General features: G+C 44.3%; 1 protein-coding gene across 1 annotated transcript; it reads left to right on the plus strand.

The window, feature by feature from the left end:
• Window positions 1–15574: 15574 nt before the first annotated feature.
• On the plus strand, window positions 15575–17748 carry LOC121857377 (glucoside xylosyltransferase 1-like). The gene is made up of 2 exons (XM_042353384.1): window positions 15575–16934; window positions 17417–17748. Exons 1-2 carry the CDS (start codon window positions 15864–15866, stop codon window positions 17594–17596), a joined length of 1251 nt encoding a protein of 416 aa, XP_042209318.1. The 5' UTR covers window positions 15575–15863; the 3' UTR covers window positions 17597–17748.

Genomic DNA, 17748 nt, shown 5'->3' on the forward strand with positions numbered 1-17748 from the left:
AACTACGTTGGTGAGAGTTATCAAGTGCCTTGAGGTGCCTCCTGTATGTGACCCATGTCTCACTGCCCTACAGCAGGGTGGGGAGGACCACTGCTCGATATACGTGTAACTTTGTAGATAATTTCAGCTCCCTACAGCTGAAGACACGAGGTACAGAGTCTACCAAAGGCTTGAGATGCACATTGATCCGATGTTGAATCTCTTCATCGATGTCCGCGGTGGACAGGTGGGAGCGAGATACTGAGAGTGGGTAACATTAGAGAGGGTAGGAATCTTATATATTGGATGGTGGAGGTGTGGCTGAACCAGGGCAGGCTGAGAGAGAATCTGAGTATGCGTACATACACCTCAAGGCCGAAGTGTGTATACGCATCTCCGTAGGTGTTCAGGATCTCCTGTAGGTCGCGTTCAGTGTGAGCGACAAGGGTGAGGTCGTCTGCATACTGAAGTTTAGTAATGGAAGCTGCCGACACATTTGTTCCTGCCTGGAGTCGTCTTATGTTGAAAAGACCCTTCACCTGGTACTGGACACACACAATACCCGAGTTACAACACATATGATCATCCAATTCTAACCTAACCTAACCTAACCCCTAACCTAGCAACCCTAACCTAACCTGACCCTAACCTCCACCACCAACCTACCTGACACAGGCCCAACCTCTAACCTACCTAACCTAGCCTGGCCTAACCTAACCTAACCTACTAACCTAACCAACCTAACCTAACCTAACCTAACCTGACACAACCTGACCTACCAAGCCACAGGCCTGAGCCTGACCTCTGCACCTAGCCTAACCTGACCTGGCCTAGCTGCAACCTGGCCTGGCCTAGCCTAACCTAACCTGGCCTGGCTAGCCTAGCCTAGCCTGCCAACCTGCCTAACCTAGCTAAGCCTAGCACTACCTAACCTAGCCTAACCTAGCATACCTCCTAACCTAGCCTAACCTAGCCTAGCCTAGCCTAGCCTAGCCTAACCTAACCTGACCTAGCCAGGCCTGACTCAAGCCTAACCTAACCTAGCCTGGCCTAAGCACAAGCCTAACCTAACCTAACCTAACCTGATGAGCCTAGCCTGAACCTAGCCCTAGCCTAACCTAACTGTAACCTAACCCCTAACCTAACCTAACCTAACCTAACCTAACCTATCCTAATCCAACCTCACCAGAACAGGAAGTGGGACACAAACAAAGCAACCACAGGAAGGGGAAGTCACATTAATCAACTGAGGTCATTGTTATTAACACCAGGTAGTGGGAATATTCCTAACACAGGTAGTGGGGAACATCTTAACACAGGTAATGGGGAACATCTTAACACAGGTAGTGGGAGTACAGGTGAGGCAGGTCATTAAGGGAGACACCCAGTGTGAGCAGGCACGTGCTGGTGGGGGGTGAGGGGGCGAGCAGGCACGTGCTGGGGGGTGGGGGTGGGGGTGGGAGAGAGAGAGAGAGAGAGAACGTCAGCTCGGTGAGGTGGGCGTCAGCTGGGTGGCGGGTGGCAGAGGCACGTGTTTCGCTCCAAGCCGCCCCAGCTTCCCGACTCCCCACTCACCTACCTCTCTCTCTCTCTCCTGCAATTACCACCACCACCACTACTACTATATTTTTTGGCCTCCAGCCTCCCAGAATAGCCACACCTTCACTACCATTCTGTGATGAGTTAGTTGAGCCAGCAGATCTATGCGGCCTTCAGTGACTGTAGCCTCATAGTCAATATCTGCAGCTGTTGTCGGCATTGGGGCAGAAGCCTCTCGTTCCTGAGGCAAGCAAAGCCGACCGAAGAGAAGACAGTCGACATCTCATCCAGGCTGTAACATAACTTCTGGGCTGCTGCTATGTTCGGAGATCAACTCCGCAGGTCTGGCGTAGAAACATCTTGCACTGGGCCCATCACAGGTTGTGAACACTAGAGGTGAAGCTGCCTTGATCAACGTTTTGAATTCTCTCATACCCTTCTCTTGTCGTTCTCGTTTCCTCCTATGTAGCATTCAGAGCTAGGTTACGGTGACATGCGTCCATGGGATCAATCCTGATGTCAAAAAAGCTCGCTGTCCCGCGTCCAGAATCCTCGAGACTGACGTCCACGGACTTCGTTAGATGTGTTTGAAGTCCTGTGTTGGAAGATCTCACCATCAATGGAAGGGTCGGTTCTACCGGACATCCCGGCAGTTCCTTCAACATATTTGCTTAGGGTCCCTTACCTCGTCATGCCTCATGCATATAAGCCCCCCTCTTGCAGACCATGGCGTGATCGCCATCATAGATCACCACTACCACCACTATCACTACCTACCATTAACTCTCACAATTTAACCTCAACCGCCATTATCTCTGACACTTCTCTCCTTCCCCACTAACTCAACCTCACTAACCAAACCTTAACCCAACACTAACCTAACACTAACCTAACCTACTCACTAACCTAAGCCAACCTACCTAACCCACTAAGCTAACCTAACCTAACACTAACCTAAATTTAACTAACACTAACCCTAACACTAACCTTGACCCTAACCTAACACTGACAACACTAAATTGACCTAACCTAACACTGACCCAACACTAACCTGACCTAACACTAACCTACACTAACCTAACACTAACCTACACTAACCTAACCTAACACTAACCTAAGTAACCTAACCTAACACCAACCTAAGCTAACCTAACACTAACCTAACACTAACCCCTAACACTAAACACAGCCCTAACCTAACACTGACTTAACACTAACCTGCCCTAACCTGACCTGACCTAACACTAACCTAACCTAACACCTAACCTGACCTAACACTAACCTAACCTAACACTAACCTAACCTAACACTAACCTAACCTAACACTAACCTGACCTAACACTAACCTGACCTAACCTAACACTGACCTAACACTAACCTGACCCTAACACTAACCAGACCTAACACTAACCTGACCTAACCTGACGCGACCTAACACTAACCTAACCTAACACTAACCTGACCTAACACTAACCTGACACTAACCTAACCCTAACTAACCCCACAACCTAACACTAACCTAACCTAACACTAACCTGACCTAACACTAACCTGACCTAACCTAACACCTAACACTAACCTGTCCTAACCTAACCTGACCACCTAACCTGAATACTACTAATACCTCTAGGGCAGGATCTCATAACACCATAACATCGCACCAAACATAACACCATAATATAACACACCATAACTAACACCATAACACAACACCATAACACAACACCATGACAACACCATAACACAACACCATAACACCAACACCATAACACAACACCATAACACAACACCATAACACAACACCATAACACAACACCCCAACACCCAACACCGCCAACACACACCATAACACAACACCATAACACAACACCATAACACAACCACCATAACACAACACCATAACACAACACCATAACCACCATAACACAACACCATAACAACACCATAACACAACACCATAACACAACACCATAACACAAACCATAACACAACACCACAACACAACACCACAACACAACACCATAACACAACACCATAACACAACACCATAACACAACACCATAACACAACACCATAACACAACACCACCAACATAACACCATAACTTAACATGTATTTCTGTAAGCTAAAATTTCACTTCCTCAATCTCAGAAGCTCATAAACATTATGTTGATATATTTGGAAAAACGCGAAGTATATACAAATTATACACAGTGTATATAACTCACTAAATACACTGTATACCTACACTGTCTAGGTACACTGTATACCTACACTGTCTAGGTACACTGTATACCTGCACTGTCTGTACACTGTTTGTATACCTACACTGTCTAGGTACACTGTTTATACCTACACTGTCTAGGTACTGTTTGTATACCTGCACTGTCTGGGTATATTATGCCCTGTCTGACTGTATACCTACACTGTCTGGGTACACTGTTTGTATACCTACACTGTCTGGGTACACTGTTTGCATATACCTGCACTGTCTGGGTACACTGTCATACCTACACTGTCTAGGTACACTGTTTGATACCTACACTGTCTAGGTACACTGTTTGTATACCTGCACTGTCTAGGTACGCGTATACCTGCACTGTCTAGGTACACTGTATACCTACACTGTCATACACTGTTTGTATACCGCCTAGGTACACTGTTGTATACCTACACTGTCTAGGTACACTGTTTGTATACCTACACTGTCTAGGTACACTGTTTGTATACCTGCACTGTCTGGGTACACTGTATACCTGCACTGTCTAGGTACACTGTTTGTATACCTGCACTGTCTGGATTGCACTGTATACCTGCACTGTCTGGAGTGCGCCAATACCCCACTGTCTGGGTACCGTATACCTACACTGTCTGGGTACACTGTTTTGTGCCTACACTGTCTGGGTACACTGGCATGCCTGCACTGTCTGGGTACACCATGCCTGCGCAATGGGTACACTGTATACCTGCACTGTCTAGGTACACTGCACTGTCTGAGTACACTGTTTGTATACCTGCACTGTCTGGGTACACTGTATACCTACACTGTCTGGGTACGCTATGCCTACACTGTCTAGGTACACTGTTTTGTATACCTGCACTGTCTGGGTACACTGTATCCTACGCTGTCTAGGTACACTGTATGCCTACACTGTCTGGGTACACTGTATACCTCGCACTGTCTGGGTACGCTGTATACCTACACTGTCTGGGTACACTGTATGCCTACGCTGTCTGGGTACACTGTACCTCGCTGTCTGGGTACACTGTATGCCTGCACTGTCTGGGTACACTGTGCCTGCGCTGTCTGGGTACGCTGTATGCCGCACTGTCTGGGTACACTGTTTATGCCTACACTGTCTGGGTACGATGCCTACACTGTCTGGGTACTGTATGCCTACACGTCTGGGTACACTGTATACCTACACTGTGTCTGAGTCACGCATATACCTACACTGTCCTGGGTCACTACGTATACCTACACTGTCTGGGTACACTGTATACCTGCACTGTCTACATTTTTGCTATACCTACACTGTCTAGGTACTGTATACTACACTGTCTAGGTACACTGTATGCCTACACTGTCTGGTACACTGTATGCCTACTGCCCATTACACTGTATACCCTACACTGTCTAGAGTCACACTGTATACCTACACTGTCTGGAGTCACACTGTATACCTGCACTGTCTAGGTACACTGTATACTGTCTAGGTACACTGTATGCCTACACTGTCTGGTACACTGTATACCTACACTGTCTAGGTCACACTGTATGACCTACACTGTCTGCACTGTATACTACACTGTCTGGGTACACTGTATACCTACACTGTCGGGTACACTGTATACCTACACTGTCTAGGTACACTGTATACCTACACTGTCTGGTACACTGTCATACCTGCACTGTCTAGGTCACTGTATACCCACACTGTCTAGGGTACACTGTATACCTACACTGTCTAGTGCACTGTATACCTGCACTGTCTACATTTTCTGTATACCTGCACTGTCTAGGTACACTGTATGCACACTGTCTACCGTACACTGTATACCTACACTGCAATTTCTTATACATCTGCGTGCACTTTATAACTGTACACTGTACCCTACACTGTCTACTCACTGTATACACTGTCTGGGTACACTGTATACCTACTGTCTGATACACTGTTTGTTACACCTGCCTGTCTAGGTACACTGTATACCTACACTGTCTAGGTACACTGTTTGTATACCTACACTGTCTGATGTTCTCCTACACTGTCTGTACACTTATACCTACACTGTCTAGTACATACATACCTACTGTCTAGGTACACTGTATACCTACACTGTCTAGAGTACACTGTATACCACACTGTCTAGGTACACTGTATACCTGCACTGTCTAGGTACACTGTATACCTACACTGTCAAAGTACACTGTTTCTACACTGTCTACTTACACTGTATACCTACACTGTCCAATCCTACACTGTAATCTGTATACCTACACTGTCTGAGTACACTGTATACCTGCACTGTCTGGGTACACTGTACTGTCACACTGTATCCTACCTGTCTGTACTGTTCCTGGCATGCACACTGTCTGTGCACCATGCCTGCACTGTCTGGGTACACTGTCTTCATACTCACACTGTCTAGGTACACTGTATACCTACACTGTCTAGGTACACTGTATACCTACACTGTCTAGGTACTGTACCTACACTGTCTAGAGTACACTGTATACACTGTCTAGGTACACTGTATACCTACACTGTCTAGAGTACACTGTATGCCTACACTGTCTAGGTACACTGTATACCTACACTGTCTAATACACTGTACTGTATACCTCTGTCTGTGCCCAGCCATCCCACTGTCTGGGTACACTGTATACACTGTCTGCACTGTATACCTACACTGTCTGAGTACACTGTATACCACTGTCTACTGTATGCCTACACTGTCTAGGTACACTGTGTACACCACTGTCTAGAGTACACTGTATGACCTCACTGTCTGGGTACACTGTATACCTGCACTGTCTAGGTACACTGTATACCTGCACTGTCTGGGTACACTGTGTCCTACACTGTCCTGGGTGCACTCTCCTACACTGTCTGGGTACACTGTGTGCACCTACACTGTCTGAGTACACTGTATGCCTACATCTGGAAGTACACTGTATACCTCACTGTCTAGGTACTATATACCTACACTGTCTAGGTACACTGTATACCTACACTGTCTGCATGCTGTATACCTACACTGTCTAGGTACACTGTATACCTACACTGTCTGGAAGTACACTGTATACCTACACTGTCTGCATTACACTGTATACCTACACTGTCTGTTACACTGCCTGTACACTCTTACTGTATACACTGTCTGATTACACTGTATACCTGCACTGTACAACCTGTATACCTACACTGTCTGCATATGTCCATATGTACCTGTATCACTGTCTAGTATACACTGTCTGTATACCTACACTGTCTAGGTACACTGTGTACCTACACTGTCTGGAGTGCACTATATACCTGCACTGTCTGGGTACACTTATACCTACACTGTCTGGGTACACTGTATACCTACACTGTCTGGGTACTGTATACCTACACTGTCTGAGTGCACTGTATACCTACACTGTCTGTTACTGTATGCCCACACTGTCTAGGTACACTGTATACCCTACACTGTCTAGGTACACTGTATACCTACACTGTCTGCAGTACACTGTATACCTACACTGTCTAGGTACACTGTATACCTACACTGTCTGGGTACACTGTATGCCTACACTGTCTAGGTACATAACCTTTACTGTCTACAGTACACTGTATGCCTACATCTGCACTGTATACCTACACTGTCTACATAGCCTACACTGTCCTGGTACACTGTATACACACTGTCTGTGCACTGTATGCCTACACTGTCTAGGTACACTGTATACCTACACTGTCTGGTACCTGTATACCTGCGCTGTCTGGGTACATAATATGCCTACACTGTCGGTACACTGTATACCTACACTTCTGTTACACACATACCTGCACTGTGTTACACTTATGACCTACACGCCTAGGTACACTGTATACCTACACTGTCTAAGTACACTGTATACCTACACTGTCTAGGTACACTGTATACCTACACTGTCTAAGTACACTGTATACCTACACTGTCTAGAGTACATATACCTACACTGTCTAAACACTTTGCTTATGCCTACACTGTCTGGTACACTGTATACCTACTGTCTGGGTACACCAGCATACCCCTACACTGTCTAGGTACACTGCTTTCCACTGTCTGGGTACACACTGTATACCTACACTGTCTGGAGTGCACTGTATACCTACACTGTCTGGGTCACTGTATGCCTCACTGTCTGGGTACACTGTATACCTACACTGTCTAGGTACACTGTATGTCTCACTGTCTAGGTACACTGTTATGCCCTGCACTGTCTAGGTACACTGTATACCTGCACTGTCTGAGGCACTGTATACCTACACTGTCTGGGTACTGTATACCTACACTGTCTAAATTTTGCATACCTACACTGTCTCACACACATATACCTACATGTCTAGGTACACTGTACCTACACTGTCTGGTACACTGTATACCTACACTGTCTAGGTACACTGTATACCCTACACGTCTGGGTACACTGTATACCTACACTGTCTGGGTACACTGTATGCCTACACTGTCTGGGTACTGTATACCTCAATACCGTTACACATGCCCACTGTCTGCCATTACACTGTATACCTACACTGTCTAGGTACACTGTATACCTACACCTGGCCACTTCTTATGCCACACACTGTTCACTGTATGCCTACACTGTCTAGAACACTGTATACCTACACTGTCTAGGTACACTGTATACCTACACTGTCTAGGCACACTGTATACACTGTCGTACCACACCTCGTCTGGTGCGCAACCGCCTACACTGTCTGGAGCGCTGTGTGCCCTTAACGCAACTTCTGTCTAGGTGCAGCCACGCTGGGTTGCATACCTACACTGTCTGGGTGCACTGTATACCTGCACTGTCTGGGCACTCCCATGTGCCTACACTGTCTCGTGCACTGTATACCTGTCTAGGTACACTGTATACACTGCTGACATACCTGCACTACAGGCACTGTATGCCTACTGTCTGGGTACTGTGTACCTACACAGTCTGGGTACACTGTATGCACTGTCTGGGTACACAACATGCCTACTGTCAGGTACACTGCATACCCACACTGTCTGGAGTACTGCACTACACTGTCTAGGTACACTGTATACCTACACTGTCTGGGTACATAATACCCTGTCTGGTGCACTGTATACCTCACACTGTCTGGGTACCTGTATACCTACACTGTCTAGGTACACTGTATACCCACACTGTCTAGGTACACTGTATACCTACACTGTCAGCACACTGTGTACCTACACTGTACACACTACATCCTACACTGTCTAGGTACACTGTATGCCTACTGTGGGCACACTGTATGCCTACACTGTCCAGGTACTGTATACCTACACTGTCTAGGCACTGTATGCCTACACTGTCTAGGAACACTACCACGTCTGTTACACTGTAGCCTACACCATTTCTTATGCCCACACCGTCTGCACACTGTATACCACTGTCTAGAGTCCACTGTACCTGTCTAGGTCACACTGTAGCCTCACTGTCTGGGTACACTGTATACCTACACTGTCTGTTGCCATACACACTGTCTAGGTACTGTATACCCACATGTCACTACCTACACTGTCTGGGTGCACTGTATGCCTACACTGTCTGGGCACTGGCATACCTACACTGTCTGGGTACACTGTATACCTACACTGCAAGGCACTGTATACCACACTGTCCAGTACACTGTATACCTACACTGTCCAGGGTACACTGTATACCCTCACTGTCTGGTACACTTATACCTGCCACAATACCTACACTGTCTAGGCCTGTCTGGCACCACACTGCACTGCAGTCACTGTATACCCACACTGTCTAGGTCCACTGTATACCTACACTGTCCACTGATACCTACACTGTCTAGGTACACTTATACCTACACTGTACGTCCACTGTATACCTACACTGGGTACACTGTATACCTACACTGTCTAGGTACACCTGTATACCTACACTGTCTAGGTACACTGTATACCTACACTGTCTAGGTACACTGTATACCTACACTGTCTGGGTACACTGTATACCTACTGTCTAGGTACACTGTATACCCACACTGTCTGAGTCCTGTATACCTACACTGTCTAGGTCCTGTATACCTACACTGCAAATACACTTATACCTACTGTCTAGAGTCACTGATACCTACACTGTCTAGGTACATATACCTACACTGTCTAGGTACACTGTATACCCTACACTGTCTAGAGTACACTGCCCTCACTGTCTGGGTACACTGTATACCTACACTGTCTAGGCACACTGTATACCACACACACTGTATACCTACACTGTCTACGTGCCTGTACACTGTCTGCAACCACTGTCTGGCACACTGTATACCACTGTCTAGGTACACTGTATACCACACTGTCTGGGTACACTGTATACCACACTGTCTAGGTCCACTGTCTCACACACTGTCTAGGCACACTCATACCTGCATCTGGGTGCACTATACCTACACTGTCTGGAGTACACTGTATACCTACACTGTCTAGGCACACTGTATACCTACACTGTCTGGGCACACTGTATACCTACCTGTACATAATGCTACAGTCACACTGTATACCTACACTGTCTGGGCACACTGTATACCTACACTGTCTGAGTCACTGTATACCTACACTGTCTAGGTCACTGTATACCTACACTGTCTCAGGTACACTGTATACCTCACACTGTCTAGCAGTACACTGCAGACTGTATACCTACACTGTCTAGGTACACTGTATACCTACACTGTCAGGTACACATAATACCTACACTGTCTAGGCACACTGTATACCTACACTGTCCACACTGCTGTCATACACTGTCTAGGTACACTGCACTCTGCTATCCTACTGTCTGGGCACACTGCATACCTACACTGTCTCAGGTACACTGTATACCTACTGTCTAGGCACACTGTGTCTAGGCACACTGCTTCCACTGTCTAGGTACACTGTGCATACCACACTGTCTTAGTACCTGTCACTGTCTAGGTACACTGTTACCACACTGTCTACACTTCATATACCTACACTGTCTAGGTCACACTGTATACCTACACTGTCTGCAGTACACTGTATACCTACACTGTCTGTCACACTGCCTACACTGTCTAGTACACTGTATGCCTATCCTACACTGTCTAGGCACACTGTATACCTACACTGTCTGCACACCATACCCACACTGTCTAGGTACACACCGCACACCTCTGGGTACACTGTACACACTGTCTAGGCACACTGTATACCTCACTGTCTGGGCACACTGTCTCACTGTCTGTGCATACATGTCTGGGTACTGTATACCTGTCTGGGCACTGTCATACCCACACTGTCTGGGCACACTGCATACTACACTGTCACACTGATACCACACGTCTGGCACACTGTATACCCCACTGTCAGTACACTGCTATACCCACTGTCTGGGTACACTGTATACCCACACTGTCTGGGCACACTGTATACCCACACTGTCTGGGCACACTGTATACCCACACCGTCCAGGTACACTGTATACCCACACTGTCTGGGCACACTGTATACCCACACTGTCTGGGCACACTGCATACCCACACTGTCTGGGCACACTGTATACCCACACTGTCTGGGGCAAACTGTATACCCACACTGTCTAGGCACACTGTATACCCACACTGCTCAGGCACACTGCATACCCACACTGCTCCAGGCACACTGTATACCCACACTGTCTAGGCACACTGTATACCTACACCGTCCAGGCACACTGTATACCACACTGTCAAGGCACACTGTATACCCACACTGTCTAGGTACACTGTATACCCACACTGTCTAGGACACACTGTATACCCACACTGTCTAGGTACACTGTACTACACTGTCTAGGCACACTGTATACCCACACTGTCTAAGCACACTGTATACCCACACTGTTCAGGCACACTGTATACCCACACCGTCCAGGCACACTGTATACCCACACTGCCCAGGCACACCGTATACCCACACTGGTTCAGGCACACCGTATACCACACCGTCTAGGCACACTGTATACCTAACCGTCCAGGCACACTGCATACCCACACCGTCCAGGCACACTGTATACCCACACTGTCTAGGTACACTGTATACCTACACTGTCTAGGTACACTGTATACCTACACTGTCTAGGTACACTGTATACCTACACTGTCTAGGTACACTGTATACCTACACTGTCTAGGTACACTGTATACCTACACTGTCTAGGTACACTGTATACCTACACTGTCTAGGTACACTGTATACCTACACTGTCTAGGTACACTGTATACCTACACTGTCTAGGTACACTGTATACCTACACTGTCTAGGTACACTGTATACCTACACTGTCTATATATCGGGGTTCACAAGTACAAACAATTACGTCATCAACATCTCTGTTTGCTGCTGACGTCATCAACACCTGCTGACGTCATCAACACCTCACACTACACACCTGTATATTAATTAATTTTACCAGTCCAGTTCACACCGGGGAAATTAATTATGATTTTATACATTAATACGTATGATAATTAATCCCCTTAGCTATTAAAACAAGTATTTATTCATATTTATTATAATCATCCTTTTAAGTTAATGAAAGTAAGTGGATTTAATAGGTAAATTATATAAAAATGAAAGTTAATTGGGGGTATTTACCTGTTGTATGTAATTATGGGAGCTCTAAGGTCGAGGTGCGCCTCCTCTCACTTGTGGTTAGTGACTGTCAGTCGGGCAGTTGTCGACACACGCCGCTCCACCTTGGCCCCGCCCACAACCTTGCGTTCGATTCACTTAACCCTGACTTAACTTTAATTAAAATATCTCAACACCTCCAATTTTTATCCAAATTATCTATAACAATTAAATAGATATTTATAACCTAATTAATTAATATAATCCATAAAAATATCCCGATTTTAAATAGATATTGAAGTTTATTTATTTATTTATTTTCCGGATGAGGATTCGAACAAGTCATAAAAGCAACACGGTTAGAATGGCCTTTACAATCACTATTTACCTAATCTTTGAGATAAATACTTCCTCTGATGGCGTCACGACTCTCTAACCCCTCCCATAAATTAAATAGAAGAAAATAATTACTATTTTATGCTAGTTTAGGCTATTTATGGGGGCTAGTGACGTGTTAAAGAGGTCCAATGCTTGCTGACGTGTTCACAGCCTTTGGGTATCAGCTGATCACTTGACGCCTCACACCCCCCACCTACATCCTCTTCCCTCCCTCTCTCTCTCATCTTCCTTCCTCCCTCCCTGCGTCACTCTCTCCCTCATCTTCCTCCCTTCTTTCAGGACGTTTCTATCCCCCTCAACCTAACCTAATTTACAGTATGCTATATCCACACTGCCTGTAAGGAATACTTTCACTTCCCACGGCATTTTGTAATAGTGTGTTCAATCACTGTTTACATCTAAGGTCCAAATTCTCGTGGGTTTTAAAAAATAGTTTAATAAGATGACATTTTTACTTCCCACGAGATTATGTTTTAAAATTCAATCATTGTTTACATCTGAGGTCCAAATTCTCGTGGGTTTTAAAAAATGGTTTAATAAGATGACATTTTTACTTCCCACGAGATTATGTTTTAAAATTCAATCATTGTTTACATCTGAGGTCCAAATTCTCGTGGGTTTTAAAATAGGTTGGACAGGAGGCGCCATATTTATTAACCAATAAAGTTCTTCAAGTTTTAAGAGATTCAGATTATTTTTTTTTAATTTTTGGTTTAACCTGAAGATTAGCCTCCCAGGGTTAATTTACTTGATTAAATACCTAACTTAATCTAACCTAACACGAACCTAACTTAACTTAATCTAACCTAACACGAACCTAACTTAACTTAATCTAACCTAACACGAACCTAACCTAACACGAACCTAACTTAACTTAATCTAACCTAACACGAACCTAACTTAACTTAATCTAACCTAACACGAACCTAACTTAACTTAATCTAACCTAACACGAACCCAACCTAATCAATCTAACCTAAAGTACCTAACTCCAACCTAACTTAATCTAACCCAACACGAACCCAACTTAACTTAATTCCAACAATTTTAAACCCAACTCCAATCTAACCTGTAATGTAATTTAAACCTAACTTAAATTCTAATCTAACCCAACACGAACCCAACTTCTAACTTAATCTAACCTAACACGAACCTAACTTAAACTTAATCTAACCTAACACGGAACCTCCAACTTCTAACTTAATCTAACTCAACACGAACCCAGTCCAACTTTGAACTAACCCTAGCACGAACCTAACCTAACTTAATCTAACTCTAATACGAACCTAACTTAACTTAATCTAACCTAAAGCACTTGAACCCCTAACTTAACTTAATCTAACCAACACGAACCTAACTTAACTTAATCTAACCTAACACGAACTCAACTTAACTTCTAATCTAACCTAACACGAACCTAACTTAACTTAATCTAACCTAACACGAACCTAACTTAACTTAATCTAACCTAACACGAACCTAACTTAACTTAATCTAACCTAACACAAACCTAACTTAACTTAATCTAACCTAGCACGAACCTAACCTAACTTAATCTAACCTAACACGAACCTAACTTAACTTAATCTAACCTAACACGAACCTAACTTAACTTAATCTAACCTAGCACGAACCTAACTTAACTTAATCTAACCTTAACTAACACTAACCTAACCTAACCTAACCTAATCTAACCTTAACATAACACTAACCTAACCTAACCCTATGGGGGTGTCTAATCTTCAGGTGAAACAAGGGGGGGTGTCTAATCTTCACATGATCTTAAACCAGTAATCCCACAGGTCAAAAATAAATCCCATAAAGCCTAAACAAACAAATAAGTAAACAAACAACCAAGTAAACAACTCAAACAATCAAGTAAACAATGACACGCAATTTATGTCATCGATCGTCTTTTGTTACTCCAGGAAGTGACGTCATTTGAAGAGCGCCTGTGATTGGTGGGGATTATACGCCTCTCACCTGTGATTGGTGGGGATTATACGCCTCTCACCTGTGATTATAGTGATTATATCAATGACACCTGGAATTACTGTGTGTGTGTGTGTGTGTGTGTGTGTGTGTGGGTGTGTCTGTCTGTGTGTGTGTGTGTGTGTGTGTGTGTGTGTGTGTGGGGTGGGGTGTGGGGGTGTGTGTGTGGGGTGTGTGTGGGGTGTGTGTGGGGTGTGTGTGTGTGTTCTGTGTGGGTGTGTGTGGGGTGGGGTGTGTGTGTGTGTGTGTGTGGGGTGTGTGGGGGTGTGGGGTGTGTGGGGTGTGTGTGTGGGGTGTGTGTGTGTGTGTGTGTGGGTGTGTGGTGTGTGTGGGGTGTACCTGTGTGTGTCTGTGTGTGTGTGTGTGTGTGTTGTTGCTGCAGTAGTGATGAATGGACTTGGTGTTTGAATAGAGTACATGTTTAACCCCTTGAGTACCATTTTAACCCCCTAAGTACTATTTAATCCTCCTTGAGTACTAATTTAACCCTTTAAGTATGATCATTTAACACTAAATAATATTAATCTTTCCTTATTCACTAAAACAAAATAAGGAAAAAATGACAAAAATTCTAATATCAGGAAAACTAACCAAGATTTTTTCCCTTAGATTTTTTTAATATCTAGGATGAACTAAGATATCATTAACACCTAACTTAACTTAACCTAATCTAAATTAACCTTAAAATATTAACTTTGGGGAATTTTGTTAATTTTTTTCCCCTTGTTATGTTGGTTTTTGTCATAGAGGAACAAGGAAAGAAATGATTTTATTCAGAGTAATTCAGTTCTGTCTATATCTTGGTTAGGTTAAGGTGTGGTTAAGTTACATTAGAGTTAATTAACATTTCTGAGTCATTATTAACTCTAGTATGTATGTTAATTAGCACAGTAATTAATATATGCAAATTATATTCACAGGTGGAAAAGACTGATTTTATTTGGTGGAAAAAGACTGGATTAATATAGTGAAAATAGAGGCATAAAGAATGAATAAAATAGTGAATAATAAAGAGAAGATAATGAATTGAACAAGACAAAAAGTTCACAAATTGCTGTTCATTGTTCAGTATAAATTGTAATTTGTTCACAATGTCCAAACGCCTCCATTCTGGTTTCCTGACGATTTCCATAATAATTCCTTTGTGTGTGTTTAATTTATTTATATCTGCTGGTATATATAATAAAACTCCCATTATGGTAGAGAAACATGGTAGAGGGGGTATGGTAAATGAGTGTTCAATGGGAAGTGGTAGTAATGGTAGGCCTATGGAAATGGCTATGAGTAAGGTTGCTCCTGACGGGTGTACAATGGAAGTACCTCTAGTTATGGTAGTATGTGATGGAAAGGGGGTTAATGGTAGTGATGGTAGGCCTATGGAACTGGCTCTGAGTGGGGTAGGGTCCGAGATGCTACGTGGGTCATGGGAGAGGCAGGCAGAACAAGTGACTACCTTACTTAAGACACTGTTGTACTTCAGTAGCTGTTCCCACTGGAGGGTTATAGTGTTGACAGATACGTTCGATACCTACCTGAAGGTGGTCAAGATCATGGATGCCTTCCCTAGCAGGCACAGAAGGCGACTACTGCTGCAGTATAGGGACGTCTGGCTTCCAAGCGGATATGGGAATTTGAAGGATCATTGGAGAACGTGTGTGTGGGCCAAACAGTTCCTGGCTGAAGCGCTACCCCAGGAGGACGCTGTGGTGTATGTGGATACTGATCTGGTGTTCCTAGGACCTGCAGAACAGCTGTCGTGGCTCTTGAGATCCATGGATGACCAGCAGGTGGTGGCTCTGGCCCCCGAGCCACAGTATCTGGTCGAGGAACCCAAATATCCATCGGCGGGTCGGGTCGGACTCAACACCGGAGTAATGGCCGTCAACCTGACCCGGCTGAGACGGTTACCCGGAGGTGGTCTAGGCAGCGCCATCCTGAAGGAGGGATCGTTCGTTCCCGCCCCTCGGCACGACCAAGACGCCGTCAACCACTACCTGGCCAACAAACCTCACCTACTACAGGAGGTCACCGCCCGCTGGAACTTCCTCCCTTCATCTTGCTTCACGGAGGCACCACCCTGCCCTGACTGTGTCTCTGAAGGCATCCTCCTCCTGCACGGTGCTGACGCTACCTTCTTCAGACACGTAGACAGAAAATATTTGGTAGGTACAAGGGAGGTTTTGTCCAATGGAGTTTTGTCCAATGGGGTTCTGTCCAATGAAGTTTTGTCCAATGGAAGTTTTCTCAAATGGAGTTTTATGTATCATTTTATGTCCTAAATACATGTATACACTGACCCACATATACCTCATCTCTACACACTTATGTATACATGTATGACTGACCATTCTATACAACTTCTATGTAATACTGTGCTTAATAAAGATATACACACTATGTATATACACTTCTATATGTATACAATGAATTCTACAGCATTGTTTACTATGTATATATTAAGTTGTGTATAATATGAATACCTTATGTAGTCTAATACAATAAAATACAACATTATACAAGTTAATACAACTTTCACAACCTTTCAAAAAACCCATACAATATTTTTACAACCCTACACAACCTAACCTAACCTTACACAACCTTTCACAATATCAACTAACACAAATCGATCTATTTTTTCCAGGTAATATACTCCCTACTAGCAAGCTTACAGCTACTAGATGACCCTCGATCTCTACTAGCCAAGGCCGTGGCTAGTTTGGCTAGTACAGATGCATGGTATGATTATCCCTGTAGTAATTATACCAATATCAACCATGCTCTTACTCTTGGGATGATAAATGCAACCAAATTATACCATTAACTAGATTGTGAGTTAGTTAGGTTAGGTTAGCCATTTAGTCTGTGTGTAATAAAAATATGTACTAAACATTATTTTAATTACCTTGTAAAGAATTGTGTTTTGAGAGAGAGAGAGAGAGAATGTGTATGCTTATAGTGTGTGTACAGTATGTG

Source organism: Homarus americanus, unplaced genomic scaffold, assembly GCF_018991925.1.
Source record: "Homarus americanus isolate GMGI-L3 unplaced genomic scaffold, GMGI_Hamer_2.0 scaffold7481, whole genome shotgun sequence".
Taxonomy (NCBI): Eukaryota; Metazoa; Arthropoda; class Malacostraca; order Decapoda; family Nephropidae; genus Homarus; species Homarus americanus.